Source organism: Mastomys coucha, unplaced genomic scaffold (genome assembly GCF_008632895.1).
Source record: "Mastomys coucha isolate ucsf_1 unplaced genomic scaffold, UCSF_Mcou_1 pScaffold18, whole genome shotgun sequence".
Classification (NCBI taxonomy): Eukaryota; Metazoa; Chordata; class Mammalia; order Rodentia; family Muridae; genus Mastomys; species Mastomys coucha.
Window position 1 is genome coordinate 53,887,039 of NW_022196900.1, and position 24,656 is coordinate 53,911,694.

At 37.7% G+C, this 24,656-nt stretch overlaps 1 protein-coding gene across 3 annotated transcripts in view; it reads right to left on the reverse strand.

Moving 5' to 3' along the window:
* Caap1 (caspase activity and apoptosis inhibitor 1) overlaps positions 1 to 24,656 on the reverse strand; it is a 57,075-nt gene that overhangs the window by 6,583 nt on the left and 25,836 nt on the right. For all 3 annotated transcript variants that reach the window (XM_031377857.1, XM_031377858.1, XM_031377859.1), the window contains exon 5: positions 13,996 to 14,069. In XM_031377857.1, the coding sequence (XP_031233717.1) occupies positions 13,996 to 14,069 (74 nt within the window). The remainder of the gene's footprint in view (positions 1 to 13,995; positions 14,070 to 24,656) is intronic.

Genomic DNA, 24,656 nt, shown 5'->3' on the forward strand with positions numbered 1-24,656 from the left:
AAAAAAAAATCAAAAAACTACTTTTTACTGACTAGTAAAAATTAGGACTTTTCTGCAGGGCAGGAGGGAATCTAGAACATTGACAAAATGGAAATTTTACAAAAGTAAGTTAAGGGAACAGAGCCAGAGAGATGGTTCAGTGATTCCTTGTTGCTCTTGCAGAGGAGCTGCATTAGTTCCCAATGTTGACACTGTGACTCACAACCATCCTTAACTCCAGTTCCAGGGGATCTGATGTCATCTTCTGACCTCCATGGGCATCAGAAATACAAACTCAATACATATAAAAATTGTAAAATCTAACAAAATATTATTTTTAATAAGAAATGGTGGGAAACACCTAAATTGGTAGTTAGGGACTGAGGAGAGATCTTGAGTGTAAGGCCAATGGTGAGACCTCATCTCAATAAACCAAAGAAAAGCAAGAGATTTCTGCAGCTAATGGAAAGTATTAGAGAAACCCACAAGTGGTCAAAGTATAAAGTATATATAACTATGGGATACCCATCCCTAAAGTAGAACATCTATAAAAACCACCGCTATATTCAAAGCTCTAGGAACATCAAGGAAGAGGAGATGGAAATATTCTAAGAGGCTGAGGATTGGGAGGACGGTTGTAAAATATTTGTCATGTATCTTCTGGACATGACTGTTGAAGTTAGAAACAATATGGTTGTCTACACAAAACCATACCAATTGACGTCGCAGCATGAATTGGGGAAGGGCTCATAAGGTCCCATCCCTAGCCACCTGCTAAGAGAAAGTGTTTTCTTCAGGGACAATCCCCCATAGGCTGCTCATTTCCAGCAGTCAGCCCTATGCCCTGTACATGAACAACACTAACTGCTAGGCTTTACACACATATTCCCTCCTAGTAACATCTCAGTACTTTACAATCTGTCCTAAGAGCCCGTGTTCAGCTTTGCCGTCTATTTCACACACGGACATGTTGTCTAAAGCACTGCTTTTGCTTAAATATATATAAGATCAGAAAAAGATAATAAAAATATAAAAGCACTTTTTATAAACTCCTAAAGCAAACTCAATCACTATCAACATGCTAAAAATTGGCAGAGTACTTTGTTGGATATGCACAAATCATTTCTTAAACTAAGAATATTCTGATTGTAGAAGTAGTAAAAATAATGATCATGGTCAGTTCTTTCCACCTTCATTCTTCCCTCAAGAAATATAGAAGAGGAGAAGGAATTGGTTAGGGAATTATCACCTTAAAATAAATTAAAACTCACATAAGCATCACATAGGTTTCAGTTTTCTGTTTGTGTTTTTCAGAATGGTCAGAGAAAGGCATATCTCTTGTGGAGAAACCAACAGCTAATGGATGTAAAAGAGGCTCTATATAAAACTTAAGAAACAATAATTACCCAAATTATAAACTATCAAAAGAAACATGACCTACAGAGAAGTCACTATTCTGACCACACTTTAAATAGGCCATAATCATTCATCAACATAGTAGACTGGTGTGAAGCCATATCACACAGGTAGTAAAAATAAAGAGTATGGCAAACAAACAAAAAATGGCCTCATGTTGGTGAGGACAGAAAGAAAAACTAAGCTCAGAAACAATGAGTTTTTCTGAGTAGGAACTGGAACAGATGGCGAAAATGCTAGTGTATTTTTGCTTACATCTTCTGTATAAAGAATGATGTATAGACTACCAGTCAGTAGTCAGCCAGTAAAGATGCTGTCTTAGTGTTTTACTGCTGTGAACAGACACCATAACCAAGGCAACTTTTATAAGGGCAACATTTAATTGAGGCCGGCCGGCTTACAGGTTCAGAAGTTTAGTTCACTATCAACAAGGCAGAAGCATGGCATCCAAGAAGACATGGAGCAGGAGGAGTGGAAGAGTTCTACATCTTGTTCTCAAGGCCACTAGCAGAATACTGGCTTCCAGGCAACTAGGAAGAGGGTCTTAAAGCCCATGCCCACAGTAACACACCTACTCCAACAAAGTCACACCTACTCCAACAAGGCCACACCTCCTAATAGTATGGCTCCCTGGGGCCAAGCATACACAAACCATAGAAGCTTTTCACCAAGACTGATTAATGATCTGAGTTTAATCCCCAATATTCACAGGTAGAAGGAGAAAACACACACCGACAAGCTGTCCTCTAACCCAAATTTCCACAATGGTGCATGCACACACAGAAATACACACAGAAACACACACACACACACACACACACACACACACACACACCATTTTTATCCATCTATCGCCTTACTTATTCAAAATAATTGACTTCAGTCCAATTTCTAGGGACTAGTACCAAAGACTTAAAGGAACTAAAGGCATATATAACCCTTTATCTAATGAAACACTCAATTTATTTAAAGAAGATAGTCAGATTTAAATAAAAATAGTACAGTGTAGGCAGTAAGAGTAAGGACCATGTCCAGTTAACACCTGAGTACCCCTAAATGGTTGTCAAGTTATAAACAGTAACTAGTAGGTGTTAAATAGGCAAAAATGGTAGGAATCAAGTGCTGATCAGTTCCATATCAAGAAGAGGCAAGACAGACAGTAGACTAGGGTAGCACCGCAGATTTGCTTATTTGGTTTTGGTTTTACCTGCACTTTTCTACTCACACCAATGAGTCTCAGATTTAGATACTGGATCCCAAGTATTGAAACCCAGTCACAACTGATAGCTTCCTATCATACTCTGAGGCATACTATGAGGTAGATGTAAGAGAGCAGTGCAGTGCCAGTCATCAAATGACAGTGACTTCTTTAAACTACAGCCCAGTAAATATAACACCAATTCTTAGGAAAGCTGAGGTATGAGCTGAGGGCTCTAAGCTCTGGAAAATGGAGGTGGTGGGGGTGCTACCTAGTCTGGACAGGTCAGGTAACATCTGATCAAGATTGGCATGTAGAAGTCCCATGTTATGGACTAGAAAGCAAAACCCAACAGTGCAGACAAGAGCACCTGGAGTGCTGAAGTCAGCCCAGGACTGCTTAAGATCGCCGTCTATGGAATGTGGAAAAGTTCAAAGATTAAGTTCTGGACCATACACTCTTTAAAGTCAAGGAGAGAAGACCGAGAAGAAGGAGTAAAGGAGGATAATTCTGAGAAAGGAAAGTTATCAAAGGATCAAATGCAGACAGGTCAGGATGAGCAGTCAACAGTGACTTAGTTGTAGCAACAGTTCAAAAGAATGGAAGAGAATGGTTTAGTATGAGATAAAATATATATATATATTATCAGAGAATACAACCTGTACACAAAGAGAGGGCTGATCCTGACAGTGCACAGTTCATCAGTCTCAAAAGGAAAAAAGGGCACATACAGAGTCAGGAACAGGTGGATATGGGGGAAAAGGTATATGCTGGTTTCTTTGTTTGGGTTCTTTCCAGGCCAGGGACATTTTATTTATCTCTTTAGCCCTAGTGCCCAGTACTAAAAAACAATGTGTTAGATGAAGAGGTCAGTTCCAAGATTTGAAAAGATACAGCCAAACGATCTTAAAAATGACTTTATTTCTATTTTCCGTTTCCTCACTCCAAGATCTCCATATATCCCTCCCTGATCTCTTTCAGATTCATGAACTCTTTTTCACTATTTGCTGTTACATGCATATATGTATTCACTATACAATATGTATATATACATACACTTCTATATACATGAATATATCCTGTTCAGTCTGTATATTTTCAGGGCTGACCACTGCTACTAGGTTACCAATTATTGTGCTCTTTTGATAAGCCAAAAGTCTCAAAAGAACTAATAAATACAAGTCACAAGCAGAAATAGCCACAGACGTGGAAGATAGCTCCACTGGTAAACTGCCATGTAAACATGGGGGCCTAAGTTCTATCCTTATAACCTAGGTCCTTATAACCTGCAGTGGAATTTTCCCCTAATTGATTAGATAATAAAGACAAGAAGCCAATCACTGGGTGAAGAGGAGACAGGCCTTCCGTGTCTGAGAGAAGAAGAGGGAAGGCAGGAGGTGGGGACTTGCTTTTGGTCAGCGGGAGCAAGGCAGACATAGAATAGCTAGTAAATTTAGTATGCTAGGTTCTGCGCCCTGCAATTGTATTATCTGTTGATTCTAAACCAAGATTGGCTGGTGTTTTCCTTTTCCTCAGTGATTCAACTGAGCTCCAGGGAAAGGAAACCGTGGCAGAGCCTGGGTTTGCAAGAGTGTGCCCCAGCTAGCCACAGGAAATTTGAGAGTGCTGAACAGGTTTGGTAGCAGCCAGCCACAGGGAGGAGAGAGCGATTTCAGAGCTTTGGAGGGGCAGAGTCAACTTTTGCCAGGCTTTTAGCAAAAAAGGCAAAGATGCAGTCTCGGTACTGGGCTGGAAACAGAGTGAGACCATGGGCCCAGCCAATGATAGCATGGATTGTTTTTTTAATATTACACGCTATAATAATCCATGTTTAAAAAAAAAAAAAAAACTAGTCATGGTAAGACATGCACCTATAATCCCAGCACTAAGGAAGCAGAGATGTTGAATCCCTGGGGGCTTCCTGGCCAGTCAACCTAACCTAATTGTCAAGCTCCATTCCAAATGAGACCTTGTCTCATAATAAAACAAGGTGGATGGCACCTGAAAAACAACACCTGAGGTTGACCTCTCACCTCATATACCCACAGATGCACCTGTGTACACACACCAAGAAATCTCTAAGACTGGTGCAATGTATATACCTGTAGTCCTACCTATTCAGGAGGCAGAGGTGGGAAGTATTTACTGACTTAAAAGTACCTAATGTACCAAACAAGATCCAAATATCTGCTGAAAAACCATGTTGTATAGTCTGAAGTAAGTGCCTCAAGAATATGGCTTTCATCCTAGAAGACATATCCCAGAATCAAATGCTTAAAGTGAACATTACTGAAAGATACAAAGAATTAGACATTTCTCAAAATAATGAACCAAACCTTCTGTAATTTCATTCTCCATGAATGAAGCCAGGTGTATTAGTTAGGGTTTTACTGCTACAAACAGACACCATGACCAAGGCAACTCTTATAAAACCCCATTTAACTGGGGCTGGCTTACAGGTTCAGAGGTTTAGTCCAATATCATCAAGGCAGGAGCATGGCAGCATCCAGGCAGGCATGGTGCAGCAGGAGCTGAGAGTTCTACATCTTCATCCAAAGACAAACAGGAAAAGACTGGCTTCCAGGAAACTAGGAAGAGGGTCTTAAAGCCCATGCTCACAGTGATACACCTACTCCAAGGCTATACTTCCAAATAGTGCCACTCTCTGGGCCAAACAATTCAAACCACTACATTGGACTCCCTAGCCCCCATAGGCTTGTTCAAGCACATGAGTCTATAGGAGCCATAAATAAACATAGCATAATGCTAAAGCATTTAGCCCAATTTCAAAAGTCCCAAAAGTCTCAGTAATGTTAGACCAAAGTACAAAGTCTCTTCTGCGACTTATCTAACCACTTCAATGTAATCCCCAAAGCAAGACAGGAAACCAGATGGGTAAACTCCAAACTCTGCATCTCCATGTCTTCAGATCTCCATTTCTTTTTCATCTGTGTTAGCTACAACAAACTTCTTTCACTTGGACTCGTTCCATTCCTTGTTAGCAGCATTCCTCAGCAGATATTCCAAGGCTCTGGCATCTTTAACATCCTGGGGTCTCCAAGTCAACTTCAATTTTACAGCTTTTTGTTCCAATGTCTGGGATTCACATATGATCTGGGCTCCAGCAAAGGGCTTGGGTCACTTCTCCAGATCTACAATCTAGGCTCAGATCGACTCCACTCCACTGCTGCTGCTGTTCTTGGTGGTTGTCCCATGGTACTGGTTATCCAATACACTCAGGTCTGCTGCTGCAAGTAGGCTTCACCAATAGCCTCTCATAGGCTCTCTTCATGGTGCCAAGCCTCAACTTTATTGAATGACCCCTTCAGTCCTGGGCTTTTAACTACAACTGAGGCTGCACCTTCACCATGGCCTCTCTCAGTGCCAAGTCTCAGCTGTTCTTCATGACCCTTTAAGCACATTACCAAGTACCGCTGCAGCACGAGGCCCAACCTTGGCTATCACTGGAACACAGCTTCTGTGTGCTCTCAGAAAATATTACTCCTAAGATTTCATCTCAGTGATACTGGTCTCTTAATCACCTCTAATTTCTTAGTTCCAGCTAAGCAGCATCAATTTTCCCAGTAGCCTCTTTTATTCTTGACTCTAACACTAGAGCCATATAGTTAGTTCTACCATGTTCTGCTGCTTATTGTGACTGGAATATGGCCCCCTTATTCTATTACCAGTTTTCTGTTTTCCAACTCCCTCACTGCCTAAGCTTGGCTGTCCTGGAACCTGCTCTGTAGACTGACCTTGAACTCTTGAGATCTGCATGACTCTTACTCCTGGGATTAAAAGTGTGTCCCACCATGCCTGGACTTAAGCTTTTCTTCACCAAGAACTTGCTCTTACCCAGGCAGGTCTTGAACTCAAAGATCTGCATGACTGTCTCCTGAATGCTGGGATTAAATACATGCAGCCTGGACATAAACTTAGCTGGGTGAAGTCCGGCCCCAAAGTCACCGCTCCCTTAATTCAATTTAATATCCTTGAACACAGGATTCAGCTCCATTTCACTTCCAGCTGCCCCTTTAATACTTGAGCCATAAATTTTATATTTTTCCTTTCTAAGTTTGCTGTGCTTATTCAAACCACTTTTCATGAGACTTAACTAGAAAACAAAGTCTATAATGGGTCTTTCTGCGACTTCGTTTGGCAATGCAGTTAATCAGAGTCTTTTCACCTTAGTCTCAGGCAAACTCTTCAGACAAGGACAAAAGGCAACCATGTTCTTCGCCAAAATATCACAAAAAGAGTCTCTAGACCACATACTGAAGTTCTTCTCCACTGAACCCTCTTGAGCCAGGTCTGCACAGTTCAAATCACTCACAGCAACAGTGTCTCCCATATTCCTACTAGGATGGTTCACTAAACCCTACTTAAAACATTCCATGGCTTTCCAAATCCAAAGTCCCCAAATTCTCATTCTTCCAAACAAAAGCATGGTCAGGTCTATATCAGCAATACCCCAGGCCCTAGTACCAACTTCTGTCTTAGTTTGGGTTTTACTGCTGTGAAGAGACATCATGACCAAGACAACTCTTATGAAAACAACATTTAATTGGGGATAGCTTACAGGTTTAGAGGTTCGTCCATTATCATCAAGATAGGTACATGGCAGTGTCCAAGCAGGCATGGTACAACAGGTGTTGAGAGTTCTACATGTTCATCCAAAGGTAACAGGAAAAGACTTACGTCCAGGCAGTTAGGAAGAAAGTCTTAAAGACCAGGCCCACAGTTACAAACCTACTCCAAGGTTACACCTCCAAATAATGCCACTCCCTGGGCCAAACATATTGAAACCACTACATCAGGCACGGTTGCCTAAGCCTGTCATCCCAGTAGTCAGAGGCTAAAAAAAGGAGAACTATAGTCAAGGGCAGCCTGGGCTACATACTATAACTCTGCCCCCTATATGAAAAAGATAAGGCATTACTGCTTCCAAAATTCTTGACAATTTACCTTTTTTATAATGTAGAAAATTCTTACCCTTCAAATGATAAAAAAAACTAATTAAACTATACAAACTATAATTTTCATTATTTCATTCAATTATTAACCATAGAAAGAGATGATTTACAAAGTGGGAGATGGGGCCAGGAAGAAAGTGCTCACCAAATAAGTATAAAGACCAAAGTTTGGATCATCAGAAACCATGTAAAAGCAAGGCAAACCTGGCAGCCACTCATGGCAACCACATAGGGGACAAAGAAAGGCAATCTCCAGAACAAGCTGGCTGGCTAGTCTAGCCAATCAGTGAGCTCCAGGTTCAACTGGAAGACCTTACCTCAGTAACTAAAATGTGGGAAGTGATAGAGGAATAAACAAGACATCAACTCTGGGCCTACACACACACACACACACACACACACACACACACATACATATATGCAAACACTGGTATGCACATAAACTATACAAAAAATTAAATCAAGCCGGGCAGTGGTGGCGCACGCCTTTAATCTCAGCACTTGGGAGGCAGAGGCAGGTGGATTTCTGAGTTCGAGGCCAGCCTGGTCTACAGAGTGAGTTCCAGGATAGCCAGGGCTACACAGAAGCCCTGTCTCGAAAATACTAATAAATAAATAAACAAATAAATAAACAAATAAATAAATAAATAAATAAATCAAGAATAATTTGGGGGAGACTGAGCTGGGGGCATAAGCTGTTAATCCTAGCATCTGGGAAGCTAAAGAAGCTAGATCTATATGAATACGACACTAGCCTAGTCAACATAGAGAGTTCCAGGTTGGGCCAAGACAAAATCTCAGAAAAATAATAACAATTGGAATATTTTTAAAGTAGGAAGAACACTGTTTAGTTCTGGTAATGATGCATTAAAAAAAAAACTCAAAGAAATGAGAAAAGAAGGGTTTGCTTGTTTGTTTTTTGGTGGTGGGAAGGAACAGGCCAATCTTGCCAATATAGGTCTTGCCAGGCTAGCCTACACGGCAATCTCTTCTCACTTGGCCAAACCTTTAAAGACATTGATTCACATTCAGAATCTGCATGACTACTCTCTTGTTAAAGCTAAGTAAGAACAAGAGCTGGGTAAAACAAGAGCTCTGAAGAAAAGGAATTAGAGCAGCTTTTAAAGATAGCATAGTACATACACGCGTGCGAACACAGACACACACACACACATGCACACACACAGACACACACATACACACACACACACACACAGACAGACACACAAGAGACACACACACAGACACACACACACTCCTGTGCTCCCAACTCCAGACTTCTTTGTACAATTTTCTTCTTGGTCTCCTGGGCTCTCTAACACTCACAACACAAACATATTAGTAGAATTAAGAAGTTCATTTGCCCATCCAGACATTTCTGTGGCCGTATGTACAAAGAAGCTATTTAAAACTTACAGGCAATAAATGTCACTTCATTAGCTGATGACCCTTCTCTTCCTGTCTAAGTAATGAATGCCTCTGGTGGCACTTGAGATAGGGTCTCACTAGTTAGCCCAGGCTGGACTGGAATTTATTCTCCTCCAGCCTCAGCTTGGTATTGGGATTACACTCAAGCATTGCCTCAACTAATTCTCAAATGCCACTGTAGCTGAAAATTCACTTCTTCATTATCTTTAATCTTAATCTCCCTCTACCTATTTTAGTTTCTCTCAAAGGCAAGACTACATTAGATCAACAATAGCAACAAGAATCAGTTGGGCTTTTCTAACTACCCTTATCTTAAGAATTCAAAGGACCTCACTAAGATTCATACTTAATTCTTTTGCTAAATAAGAACATATTTTATATAACTTTAAAATGTTAGAAATCAAGTAGCAGTAAAATAATTTCATGGTTGGGGATCACTACAACATGAGTACTGCAACACTGAGAAGGTTGAGAACCTCTGCTAGCATCTCTCCATTCTCTAGTCCCTGCAGTTCTTTGATAGTTTATATAGCTTGTTATAGCCTGTCTGTAACGGAAAACATTTTTAAACACTTAGACCAGCACGTATATTTTGTTGGTTTATACTACTTTAATTATATAGATACTGTATATATATATAATCAAAAAGACTGAAAGAAACAATTAAAACATAATTATCTTATGCTACTGATTTACTTTATAAATTGTGGCATTTGCCCCCATATCCCTGCAAATATGATCAGCATACATTGGTGGTCTGAATGGCTGAAAGCTTATTTAAAAATAAGAGCTTTTATCATGCAGCTTAACCACTGACATTTGTTCCTAGTAGAGTCTTCCTTACGTGTTACTCCTATTCAAGCCAGCCTTTCAAATTCTTGAAGCTCTTATAAAGCTCTTATTTAACTTTTTTTTTCGTGTTGGAGATTAAACCTAGGACCTTACATGTGCTAGACTAGGTCTCTACCGCTGAGCCGCACTCCTAGCATATCTAAGCAATCCTTAATACTGGGTAGTATTCCTTAACTCATGAGTTCAAAAGCTAAACTGTAGCTATGTGAGTCAACTAGCTAACTCTTAATGGTACTATTTCAGCCTAACCAAGGTAAAAATCTTATGTACATATTTTATGTACATATGCATATCTCCAATTTCATATGAAAAGCATGAATATATAACATTCCACTCTTAAGCTCTTGTTCTTACTCTCACCTCTTGCTCCTTCTCCTCCCCTCCCTTCCCTCTCTCCACATGGTCATGGCCGGCTCTGCTTCTCTACTCTTCTCCCTCTCTCTGGCTTTCTACAATAAACGCCTTAAAACCAAATAAATAAGTAAATGAATGAATAGATAAGATTCCAAGTGAAATACAGAAAATGCCTTACTGACACTGATGAGCCAGTGAATATATTACAAAGAACCCTCAAACAGACTAAAGACTAAATTAAGCATCCTTTTTTTAATGTTACAAAAAAATGTACAGATAACAAAAAACCAAGTTTATAGTTTGCTCTACAGCAAAACAAAGTAAGAAAACATATTAAACACTTTGTCCAAGTACAAAAAATACAGTGGACACTAGTCTTTACAAGACCTGACAATTTCAAAGAAACTTTAATATCAAAGCCAAACAGCTATGCATTGCTTGAGTAGGCTGTATAACAGCACCACCAGGTGGTGGTTTATGCAATCTTCAATCAAGCACCTTGCACATAGGAACTTGGGACAGTCCAATGCATCTGCTGACACCTCTGAAATCAGAAATAAAACTCTAAAGTTTTATCTAATGATAATATTATTGTCTACTCTGCTTTCATCCTTATGAGCAATACAAAACAAACTAATCACTTTTGTATTTAACAACTTTTCAAATGTTTTAAAATAACAATAAACCACTCAACTCTTCTTATTAACCTAAATATCCAAACAACTTTCTCAATTGTAGTATAATTTCATTAACATTACAACTCTAAAGATGTAATGCAAGCATAAATTTTACCTTAATTTTTAAGTTACGATAATTTTAAGCTACATATTATCCCCAAGACATAAATAATTTAAATACAGATCTGCATTTTAATATTGCTGAATGTTCTCATAAATAAGTCTGTAGGAAAATTAACTTACTGCACACTAGTATAAATGGATTTTAAAGTTTAAAAATGTTTCCTACACATTACCTTCAGCAAACAGAAATTTTCATTTTTCAATCTATAACACAAATGACCCATATTTTAAATTTAAATATACCATAACTATTTTAAAAGCAGCTCTTAAGTCTTTTCAACAGTACAATCACTGATATTCTGGCAAACCTTAGAGTTCCAAGTACACAACAAGCTTATACAGGTATGGTTTAATTTTATTAACATATGCATAGTTGTGATAAAAAAAGAACCTATAGCCAGGCGGTGGTGGTACACACCTTTAATTCCAGTACTTGGGAGGCAGAGGCAGGCAGATTTCTGAGTTCGAGGCCAGCCTGGTCTACAGAGTGAGTTCCAGAACAGGCAGGGCTACACAGAGAAACCCTGTCTCGAAAAACCAAAAAAAAAAAAAAAAAAAAAAAAAAAAAAAAAACCTATAACTGATATTGCTCATATAACTACCCTCTGGTTGAAAATGAATGATTTCTAACACGAGTTTTAATTTTGTTACAATACTAATCAACCAGACAATATTATGCCTGCATTTAATATTTCCTGGTAAAAGTAGCTCTTTAGTTTATTCGAGTCAGTATGATAAAGGTTAGCTATGAACTCAGTACTCATCCTTAGCACTCCTAGTTTCAGACATGGTACTTCCCATCAGTCCTTAACAAAGAAACATCACCTTAACTAACTGACAGTGGACGCCTGAGTCCTCCCTGGATAACTGCTCAAATCATACTTGAGTCTTTTACAAACTGAAAAAAAAAGAATTGAAAAGGAAATTTAAATAGCATGTCTGTTCCATATAGAAATAATAGGTCATAGTAAGATTCACACTGAAAGAACAAACAGAAAGCTCAGTGCTGCTTTATAATTTGGTCTACTGAACTTTAGAACTATTGTGAGCAGAATGGCTATGTAACAAAAACAGTATTATTACACTTTCAGAGTTTTGCAAATTACAAATAGAAAACAATTTGTTCATTTAGAATTTACCTGAAAAATATTCTGCATAAATAAGCCTTCTGGATAATTCATTTTCATCTTACTAGACAGCAAAGAATTTTATATTTTACTTAAGAACATTTTCTTAAACAAACAAACAAAAAAAACCCTTTACTTCTGTTTTCTTTTAAGGTGGGGTAGAACTGGATTGATTCAATGGTAGACCACTTGCCTAGCATATAGGAATTGCTTCTTGAGTTCCACCCTCAACCATGGGAAAACAAAACTGACAGCAACACCAACCGCACCCCTCCACCCCACCCCCGGAAAATGTAACCATTTCCTACAGGTTAGTTAGTTTGAGACAAACAGCTTGCAAAGCAGTCCTTTTAGGCTCTAACCTCACTTTTCTTAGTTAGCCTCTTGGCATATGGCTACTTGAATCTTTTCTCTTCCTCTTGGTTTTTCCACAGCTGGTTTTCAAATGATTAAAGTTAACATGAAAATTACAACAAAACAGGCTATTGATACATCAATGGAGTTTTTAAGAATTCTGTATTTCTGAACATGGAGTCACAAAACACCTTCCCTTAGAAAATTAGCAGTAGCGTAAATTGTGCAGTGCAGTTTCTGGCTTCTTTTCTACTGAGTCAGAATCAACCTGCTTCATTCTAGCCTTTCCTATTCTTCATACGATATTATTTTCCCATAGATGATCCAATAGCATACTCACATACACTGCTCAGTCAATACTAAAAACTTTAGGAACAAAGAGTGATGAAGGCAGGCTGAGGGTGGTAGTTATATGCCTACTCACAATACTCCTGAGACAGGCAAGAGAATCACAAGTTCAAAACCAGCCTGGCTACAAAGTGGGACCCTGTCTCAAAAGAAAAGAAAAAAAAAGCCACAATCGCACTGTGGTCTAATTATATGTAAAATGTAGAGAGGGTTAGATGATAATAATTATAATAACTGAAAAGAATGTGTTTATAACTTCTATTTCTATGACAAAGAAATGCTGATGAGCCAAATCTGTTTCTATCTGTGAGGAGGCTCAGTATTCACAAATATATAATTTTCTCTGGCAACTTAAGAGCCTAATACAAGAGAATTTCTAAAAAGCATTGGAGAATTTCCAACAGCATCAGGAATATTAATAAACATGACTGCATTTTAAAAAATCTAGATTATATGTACATATATGTTAAATATATGTAAGAAATTACAAAATTATACATTTTCTACTTTGTTATCAATTATCAGTAACAAAGTGACGCTTCAGTACTTCTCTGCCTAAAAGAAATAAAAATCTGCTTCTCTCTACTGAAAAGTTCCTACAGCTCAAGTTTTACAGAAAATTTCTTAAGTCATCATTTTACAAAGAGAAAAAACATGAGATGACATCTGAACAGTAAAAAAATATTACTTTCAATTTTTCCTAGTAAAGATGAGAATTTTTAAAACATTTAAATAATTAGCCCCATTGATCTATATGGCTTAAGTAAATTAAAATTACTACCTTATATATACTAGATGGTTTATGTCAAACTGACTTGAAGAATTTCTTCTCTAAGGAAGAAAAGAAATAAGGAAAAATATCTTAACATAGGGATTAGGGGTAGTTATCCTACAAAGTTGCACATATAACCCAAAGGTTCCCAACTAACTCACCTCTATTTTGCAACCTAAAACACATAATAGAAATCATGGAAATAAAACCATTCAAGATGGTAAAACCTTCTGGAGGCACCTGTAACCAATCACACAACACTCAGGTCACCAAGTAGCTAGGAAGATCATGGACAAATATGGCACTCCATTTCCCTCTGTAAAACAGGGTGGATTTTCAGACTGGAAATTTACCATTGTTAAAGGCTATATAAAATTAAGTATTTGATCCATACCTTGCTTTGATTCCAAACCTTCTGGTTGTTTGTTCTCTCTCAGGGATGAAGTAGAATCTACACAGGTATCTTGCCTAAGCAATAAAAATAAAAACTTTTAAAATAGTATTCAATCATTTAATGACCAAGTTCTTAGAATTATGTTAGGTGCCAGGGAGACACAATGAATTCCAAGCTCCATGGTATAATTTAATACTATGGAGACTCAAAACCATGTATACATGTGTCAGAAGAAGCAATTATAAACTGGTACTTAATTTATACAATGTACTTCTTTGTAAAATCAAGGGGAAAACCTAGGGGAACTTGGAGGCAATTTTTTTTCTCCCAAAACTCAGTAGGGTAGCTGATGGAAGAAATCACAACTCACAGCAGTATCCAATAATTTTTCAGTTTTCACAGTTAAATGTAATAGGCATTTTAACATTCAAATTACTTTATATTCATCTAATTTCATACCTCAAGTGCTTTGATGTCTACTATATGTGGAAATACAATAAATATGTAATATACATATGTAATCAAAGTAAATAGATTAAATGTAAGATCGTGCAAGAAGTTTCACTACCCGACCCGCAGCAGAGCTGCATATAGTGCTCTACCATCTCAGTGCTGATGGGACAAACACCTTTTCAAGATGAAATCGGTGAATATTCAAGTGAAATAAGCAAGTTATCTCAAATCAGATAACTATTTCCCTCTTAGAATTTTATCCTGTCCTAAAAGAAGCATTACAGGAACACTTTGGGAAATGTTGCTAGTCACAAACCTATTTCATCCATTTAACAGTAACAAGTCTTTCAAGTAACCTAAGAATAAAATAGAATTGCAAGTATTTCTTTGCCAAATTTACTCTTTAAAATCAAGTACTTGGCAAGTGTATGTTTATTTTGTATTTTAAAAAATCACTAATACAAACCCAAATTCAAGGACTATAAGATCATGTCTTTGGAGCCAGGCATGGTGATGCACATCAGTAATTCTACCACACGGGAAAAGGAAACAGAAATAGCAATATCTCTCTTAAGAAATTCATTTGGCTTTGGTACTAATAATAATTTGTGAGATCTGTAGTTGCCCTGATTCTACTTTTTAATATTTATTTGCTATCTTATGTTACCTACCCAGACTTTATTCTTTCATTTCACTAAAATGACTGGTATGCCCCAGAAGGGTATGAAAGCATTCTCCTTGGTAATCCAGGGACAAAATACAGAACTTTGCTAGGAATACAGTTAAAATGTTCTACCTCAAGCATTCCAGAAAACTCAGATAGTATATACTCCAAACACAGATCAACATTTAAAGAAAACATTTGCTTTTATGTGTCCTCAAATTGCATATAACTCTTTATCTACACATACATGTACCTAAAAATCACAAAAAGTATACAATTATACCAAACTATGACAGTCTTCCATTAAAATATGTAATTTTTGTGCTGTTAGGTATCAGTTAAATTTAATTGGTATTAATGTACCCCAAATTATCAGCAACAAAAGACAATATAGTGCCACTAGTAAAAGGCATATAGGACAAATACCATACTCCAAAGACAACACAACAAAGTCTGTGCCGTCTAGCTGAGAATGTGTAGCCTCTATGACAAAGCATCAAACAAAGCCATCAATAAAATGAGTGATGCTTTTTAGTGAGTTCAACGTCAATATTATGAAATACAAAAAGCTATGGAAATATTTCACGTCAAAGGAATCTAAAAAGCCCTGACAATTATATACAACGACTGACCGGACTGAAGAGGCAATAAAGACCAAGCTGAACTGAATCAAAAGAGAAACTGAAATATTGATGGTAACACTGGATAAAGGCCTTTTGTGAAAGTTAAATTTCCTGAAATTGATACATATGGTTACAGAAAGACTATGTCTGTTCATCTGAAAACACAATGTAGCATTTAGGGATAATGTGTTACATCATAATGTGACTTAAGCTTCTAATGTTCACTCACACACATAAACTTGCACAGGTAGGGCCTGAGAGAGGGTACAGTCAGTAAAGGTGCTGGCCACCCAACCCTGACACCCTGAGTTCAGTCTCTGGAGGAGAAGAAAGACTTGTTCTCTGGTGTCCACGTGTGTGTAGGCATAGACTCATCATGCACATACACAATAATATTAAAGATTTTTAAGGTAAACATACATATATACATGGTGTATAGCAGGCTCAAATGCTAATAAGAAATAAATCTAGACATAAGCTATAAAGATTTCTTCTTTTCTAGTCTGATTTTTACAATGTATTAAGTGTAAAATTACTTCCAAATAAAATGTTTAAGTAAGAATGCAATAAAAACTGATCAAAGTCCCTTAACTATCCTTCAAATAAGACTCTATAAAGATTATCTACTGTTATAAACAATTTATTTGCATGCATAAAATTCTACTTTAAGTTAGGTTTGATCAGGCTATTAAAGTCACAAAACAGAATTTAAGTAGGCACAGCACGCCACCCTGTGGCAGAAAAATGAAAAGACATAATTTTCTTTAAAGTCCAAAAGTAGCTTTGAAAGATTTAAAATTTAAAAATCACTATTAAGCAGGAGATGGGGATATACACCTGTAAACCCAGTTCTCAAAGAGGCAGGGACGGGAAGATCTCCAAAAATTTGAGGTCAGCCTGAACTACAGAGGGAGACCTTGTCTAAAAAATAAACAAGCTAATAAAATAAATACAAATAAAAATACTAGAAAAGTCTTCTAAGATATATATTTCACAACTAAAATTGTCAAATAGCTTTAGTACTTTACACAACTTAAAAATTCATATTAAATGGCTAACTTTTTGTTTAAATTAATTGGTGGTTTTTCATTGTGAGTTGTTTTATGTTTTGAGACAGGGTCTTCTTATGTAGCCCATGCTGACCTTGAACTTGATACCTTCCTGCCTCTGCCTTCCCACTGCTAGGATTATATGTAACATTATCCACAGACCTGGCTGATTTTAATGTATTCCTTGAAATGGAAAATTTATTGGTTTAGAAGGAAGTCATGAAAAATATATTGTAACAAATTACTGAAAGGATATATGGCTTGTTTGCAAACAATATATAACTTGTTTTAAAAAAATCATATTAAACTGTAGAGAAAGTAAGAATATTTACAAAAACATAATGAAAGTCTAAGAAAACTACTACATGCATATGTGTTTCTCTTTCTAGTTTTATGGCGGGGGGGTCTGAGTCTACTTTAAGATGATAAAATATGTGAGTCACCCAAACTAGGAAAGAATAAAAATAAGCCTGCCATGTACGATTAAAACAACAAGTGTTTGTATTACAAACTTTACAACTAAGAATATTAAAGTAAAAGCACTGGTGAGCGAGCGAGCGAGGAGAGCCTGGAAGAGCACATGGCAAAGCCAGTTTGCTCTAAGAATTCTACAGTTGTGTCTGCGACTCTAATGAAAACTTAAGAACAAGCTTAACTTAACTTTTACTTTTCTAATTCTCTCTTTCTTTAACAGCTTAATTTATGACCAATGGCCTTGTTCTCTACTACAAGAGGACTTCTACTTGTAGCCCTAATTGTAAGTTCTCAAACTGATGTAAACCCAACTGTCTCCCATGTGACACTACTCTCTTTTTTTCTTACAACTCAATTCTTTTTAAATGACATCAACACACTGAGAAAATTTATGGGAAAGAATCAAGAACAACCACATGTGATTTAACAAAAGCTTAAATATATTTCTCTCTCCCCCACCCCCGTGTGTGTGTGTGTGTGTGTGTGTGTGTGTGTGTGTGTGTGTGTGTGTGTGTGTGTGCAGGTGCTCATGCAGGCCAGAAGATGGTATCTGATTGCCGTAGCTAGAGTTACAGGAAATTGGGACCAGCTGACATGGGTGCTGGGGACTCAGTCCAGTCCTCTGCAAGAGCAGCAAGTGTTCCTGATGCTGAGCTAGCTCTCCAGCCCTTAAAATATATATAGTTCTAAAGGGAGAGAAAGAGGAATCAATTTCTTGTGAAAATATAAAGTGTTAGAAAATTCTTTCAACAAAAAGATAAACAGGACAAAGATAGGATGATTTTTTCTTGCAGGGTAAAGGTCAACTAGCAAAAATCAGGGAAACTGGTAAAACAAAGGGTACAGTGTTGGATTTTCTCCACACTCCTCAGTATAAAAGAACAAAGGAAATTTAATGAAAAAAGGATAGTCTTTGACTCAATGCTTTTTAGTAAGTTAGACAGCTTGCAAATTATCTTACTCCATTTTTAACATGTTCAAATAGTATTTCTGAATGGAAACAGACCCAAATGTCTAAATATATAAATCTTTGGAATACACAGAAAAATTTCTAGTTTATGCTAGGATAAGCAAAGATGTTACCAAAACCCAGACCTAGAGCTGTGAGATGACTCAGCAGACCCTGACAGCCTAAGTGCAATGACTAGATCGTGCAATAGTAGAGAACAGATTTTCCAGGGTTGTCCTAACCTCCACCCATGAACCATGGCCCATGTACCTGTGCTTACACACATATAACAAATAAAATAATTTTAAATCATCACCTAAAAATAAAAATAATGCTAAGATGGATTTCACCAAAATTTAATACTCCTATTTTTCCAAAAAGACTAGACAATGAAAAGCCAAACAACAGACTGGAGAAAGTATTTTTGCATATACATATTAGAGAAAGAACATGTATTCAAGCAAGGTAGTTGGAATGTGCCAGCAATGCCAGGTATTTTGAAAACAGATACAAGAGAATTTTTAAGCCCCGAGAGTTGACCCCAGCCTGGACAACGTAGTGAATCTTATCCACAACAAAACAATTTCAACTTCAATCTAGAATACAGAAGAATTACACTGTGGTTCGAATGTGAGACTTCTCTTACAGGCTCATGTGTGTGACACGTGGTCCCCAGATAATGAGAGTGTTTAGGAAGGTTGTAGAACTTCTAATAGAAGGAATCTTACAGAGGAAGTACATCACTGGAGGTGCACTTTGAGATTTTATAGGTTGGCCATATGTCATGCTCTCTCTTTGCTTCTAAGATACCAAAAGAATGTGAGAGGCCAGACTTCTGCTCCAGTTGTCATGTATTCCATGCCATGGTAAACAGGAACCATTATGAACTTGAAGCAAAAACAAAAGTTTTCTCCCTTAAGTTGCTCTTGGTGTGGTAACAAAAGAACAACTAAGATGAACTATAAAATCATAACAGGCTCCACTAAGTTCGTAGCAGCCTTATTTACAATAGTCAGAAGAAGCTGGAAACAACCCAGTTGTCCCTCAACAGAGGAATGGATACAAAAAATGTGGTACATCTACACAATGAAGTACTACTTAGCTATTTAAAAAAATGACTTCATGAAATTCACAGGCAAATGGATGGAACTAGAATATATCATCCTGAGTGAGTTAATCCAGACACAAAAGAACACACATGGTATGTACTCACTGATAAGTAGATATTAGGCAAAAAGCTCAGCCAATACAACTCACAGATCATGTGAAGCTACGAAGAAGAAAAACCAAAGTGTGGATACTTCAATCCTACTTAGAAGAGGGAACAAAATAATCATGGGAGGGAGAGGGAGGGGGAGGGGAAGAAGGGAGGGGAGGATCAGGTATGGGAGGAGACTGGGATGATATAGAGGGTCAGGAAATTGAACAGAAGTGTATAGCAATGAGGGATGGGGAACTAGGTGTAGCCACTAGAAAGTCCCAGATGCCAGGAAAGAAAGAGGTTCCCAGGACCCAATGGGGATGGCATTAGCTGAAATATCCAACAAAGGGGAGAATCTATAGATTAGGCATGGCCCTCGGTTGAGGGATGGGCCAATCACCCATCTCAAAAATTTTAACACAGAATTGTTCCTGTCTAAAGGAAATACAGGGACAAAGAATGAAGCAGAAACTGAAGGAAAGGCCATCCAGAGACTGCCCCACCTAGGAATCCATCGCATCTGCAAACACCAAACTCAGACACTATTGCTGATGCTAAGAAGCACTTGCTGACAGGAGCCTGGTTTGGCTGACCTCTGAGAGGCTCTGCCAGAGCCTGACCAATACAGATGTGGATGCTTGCAGCCAACATGGGACTCCAATGGAGGAGTTAGGGGAAGGACTGAAAAAGCTGAAGGAATTTGCAACCACATACATAGGAAGAACAACATTATCAACCAACCAGACCCCCACAGAGCTCTCAGGGACTAAACCACCAACCAAAGAGTACACATGGAGGGGCCCATGGCTCCAGCTTTATATGTAGCAAAGGATGTCCTTGTCAGGCATCAATGAGAGGAGAGGCCCTTGGTCCTATGGAGATTTGGTGAGGTGGGAGTGGGTGGGGGGTGGGGGGTGGGGGGAGTATTACCCTTATAGAAACAGGGGTGGGAGTTGGGGGAATGGGAGTGGAATAGGGGGTTTGTGGAGGGGAAACTGGGAAGGGGGATAACATTTCAAATAAATAAAAGTCAATAAAAAAATAAAATAAAATCATAATAGGAAGCAATAAAATATGAAAGCCTTCAATTGAGGAAGACATGGAGATGCCACATAGACAAAGCAACTGGAATCCAACATCGTTTGTTATTAGGAAAATGCACAATAAAACTGCAATGTGATACACTGCACATCTTAGGAAGGCTAAAATCAAAACAACCAACAAATGGAACTCTCAGAGTTAACAAGCAAGGATGCAGAAATGGCACAACAATCCTGATCCCAGGTGTTTCCTTTAATACAAAAAAACAGGTTTGTTCACACAAAAGTTTGTATTTAAATGTTAGTTGTGGCTTTGCTTAAAATCATTAAAAATGAGAAACCACCTTATGGCCTCATTAGCGTTTTATCATTGTTGCAACAAATTATGAAATAGCTGATGGTTAAAGAGCATAAATTTGCCAGGTGCAGTGGCACACATCTTTGTTCTTAGCAAACAATAGGCACAGGCAAGTGGATCTTTGTGAGTTTGAGGCCAGCCTGGTCTTACAAAACAAGTTCAAGGACAGCCAGAGCTATTATACAGAGAAACCCTGTCTCAAAAAAACAGTAACAACAACAAAAACCCATAAATTCACTATATTCGTATTCTGCAAGTCAGAAGTATAGTATATATATTGCTGGACTACAATCCAAAGGATCTGGAGGACTAGGTATGGATCCATTGTCTGTTTTTTGGGTTCTGAGGTTGTTCCTTGAGGTTGAGGTTGTAGGACTAAAATCTCTGTTTCCCTGTTTGAAAACATAAAGTGGTTACCAGCTTCAACTTTTGATATCATGTCTTTCTTACTCCTCTTTCTCTCTTCAAGTTTTAAGAAGGGTTCAGATGACTTTACTCCTAAAGTCCACATGGATAATCTAGGGTAAGAACCCTATCAAGGTCCTCAATCTTATATCTAAAGTCTATTTGCTGTATAAAGCAGTATGTTCTCAGGGTCTGGAGATGCCATTATTCTTAAGGTACCTTAACTGGGAAATGAAAAGCTGACACACCCACAGGATGAAGAACTAACTACTCAGCAGTGAGAAGAAACTACTAAAATTCAAATTTAGTAGTTTGAGTCCCAAATACACTATGTTAACAAAGCCAGCCTCATAAGACTAGTACTGAGCTAGAGAAATAGTTGACTGTGGTGCTCAGTGTTCTATGAGATACCAGAGTTCAGACCCAGCCCCCATCAGTGACTCATAAATCCTTCCAAGTGGCAGTCAACTGTAACCTTCAAACACTGTATGAAAAAGGAAAACACCCCAAAAACTGTTAAAATTTTTTAACAAAGTTTTTCCAAGTAACAAATCAAGTTTTATCTCCACTGTACCCCTTCCACAAAAGATACCAACATTCAAGTCTACCCTAAGCAAAAGGAAGCTCACTTCCACCCACTTTTCCCACAGAATATAATTCAGTCAGGAGTTCCCACAGTTCAGTTCTTTCTCACGCCTATGATTCTCTGAAAATATGTGGCATAAATTACTGCTTGTAACGAAAAGTAACTAAACAGAACAATGTCTTCTTTTTGCTATGTCCACATAGTCCTATTTTCATGTCCTTTCCAATAATAAAATCTAACAAAATATCACTTTAGAAGTTATCTAAATATGCAAACATGAAGTAGAATCACCAGGTACCATTACTTTAAGTGTCAGATACTATCTAAATATTATAAATCATGATATTGTCAATGTTTCCATTACACTTTCCCTAAAGGTTTTCTGAAAACATTACTTTGTTTTTTCAGAGTAAACTATGTTAGGTAGACTACTCTAATTTTTAGACCCTAAAAATAATTTTTTAAGTGCATGTGAACACAGACGTGTGCAATAACCAGCTTATTAGTATTTGCTGCCTAAAAGCATAGTAAGTTCTTTATTATATATATGAAGAATTAAACTCAGAGAAGGCTGTGGTCTCATTTGTGAGAAAAAAAAAGTATTATTGTAAGTGTAATAAATAGAATCTTTTGTACTAGCTACTTTTCTCACTAGTGTTATCAAATATCTGATCCAAAATAAAACAAAACAAAAACACTGTCCATCAACAAGGAAGATAGGCAACAGAAATGACTCATGGTACGGCAACAGAATCATTCAGCAACTGCTTATTAAGTAACAACTGAGGCTGGAGGTGTGTGAATAGGAAAATGGAAGCAGGGCCAGACTATAACCCTAGAACCAAACCCCAAGTGACCACTTCTCTCTAGCTAGAATCTGCCTCCTAAAGGTTCCACAGCCCCCCAAAACAGTGCCACCAGCTAGGAACCAAGTATTCACATGCGAGGCTCTGGGAGACATTTTGCAATTAGAACATAATATTCTACCTCCCACAGGCTCATGGCCATCTTATTATGTAAAATATGCTTGGCAAACTGGGCATTAAGGCATGCACTACCATATCCAGACATAGTTGCATTTTTTTATAAGTGGAAAAAAAGACATATAAGCAATGAACTGTGTTTTATAAAATAGTAAAAAATAATAAAAAGACATTTCACAGCTTTCTTTGGGTTTCATAACAAAAGGACTTGGGGGAATTCCCAATATTCATCAATGTAAACTGGAATTTTAAAAATTACTATGATAGATTCATAGTTAAAAAAACTGTCCAGTAATATAGTAATATTTTTCAATGTTTAGCATATCACAATTTTAAGAATGTCCAATTCTCTCCCCATTTTATCATCATAATGTTCTATGAGGTAGAATTTTTCTTCAGATGAGGAAATTGTGGCCAAAAAGTTAAACAGTCTGCCAAATGTCAGGCTGGTAGTAAACTGTGTCTCCTTAAAATGAGGCCACCGTAAACCTGTGAGCCCTCACTTGTATCATGATACAAACTCTATAGCTCACAGAAATAGTCCTCTAAGTAGTAACATCAAAAATAACGCATCACACTAAACAGTTTTATCTATATCAGAGTAGAAAATCAGCTATCATTCAGAAGTCTGTTTTGTTTTCCTTTAAGCACACTTTTGCTACCCTGCCACAGTAGCTTACAACTGAGTCCTCTTGCCTAGCCTCCCACCTTGCACTACCATACCTAGCTTTACCCAGAGTTTGACTACAAGGCAATAAAACATTTCTTATTATAAAAAGTAGTACTGTACACTCAAGTCAAAATAGATTTATTATTTTAAATGTGGAAATTTTCAGTAGAGGCGGTGCATGACCAAAATCAAAAAGCCAAAATACTTTCAAGGATTGGAGTAAAAAGTTGGAAAAACAACATGTCTAACTGTACACCTGTTGTGGTATCTTTATTCTTCAAGATGAGAAGGTTGAAAATACAAAAGTTCTTACTATCATTTTATACTTTTGGACACTATATTATATGCACAAAAACATATATGCATACACTTTGTTTTTATTTTTGGAAGGGGCCAATAAACGCCTACTTTTTAATCTCTATAACATATATAAGTTTACTTGGAAAAGGAGACTTTGTAGATGTGCTTTAAAATGCTGAAATATAGTTTCATGTACTACCCTGATATGCCAATTATAGCAGTTATTATAAGACGGAGCCAAGAAGAGTCAGAGACAGAAAAGAAGGTAACATCACATGCTTGGAAAATTAAACGAGTGTTCATAAGCCAAGGGGGGTGGGCAGCACCTAGTAGCCATGAAGTCAAAGAAATGGGTAACCTGCTGACAGCGCAGCATTAGCCCAGAAAACTGATTCCAGAACTGTAAGATAAAAGGACACGCCAGGCGTGGAGGTTCTCGCCTACAGTCAAGCCAGCAGACCTAACACCCAGGAGGTGGCAGAAGAAGATTGTGATTTGCAGGTCACCTTACACTACACACTGAGACCCTGCCTCCATAAAACAACACAACACAAAACAAAGCATACTGAAGGAGATAATAAATGAGTTAGTTTAAACAATCCCATCTGTAACTTTTCACACTGGCAACAGGAAGCTAATATATACAGTAGTAATAAGTTCCACCTTAAAAGAACATCTAAGGAACACAGAATAAGTCAAAGCCCTGAAGGAGCACTCAGATAAACTCCGGTAAAGTAATACATATGGGGCTGGAGAGATGGCTCAGTGGTTAAGAGCACTGACTGCTCTTCTGAATATCCTGAGTTCAAATCCCAGCAACCATATGGTGGCTCACAATCATCAGTGATGAGATCTGATGCCCTCTTCTGGGGTATCTGAAAACAGCTTCAGTGTACTTACACATAA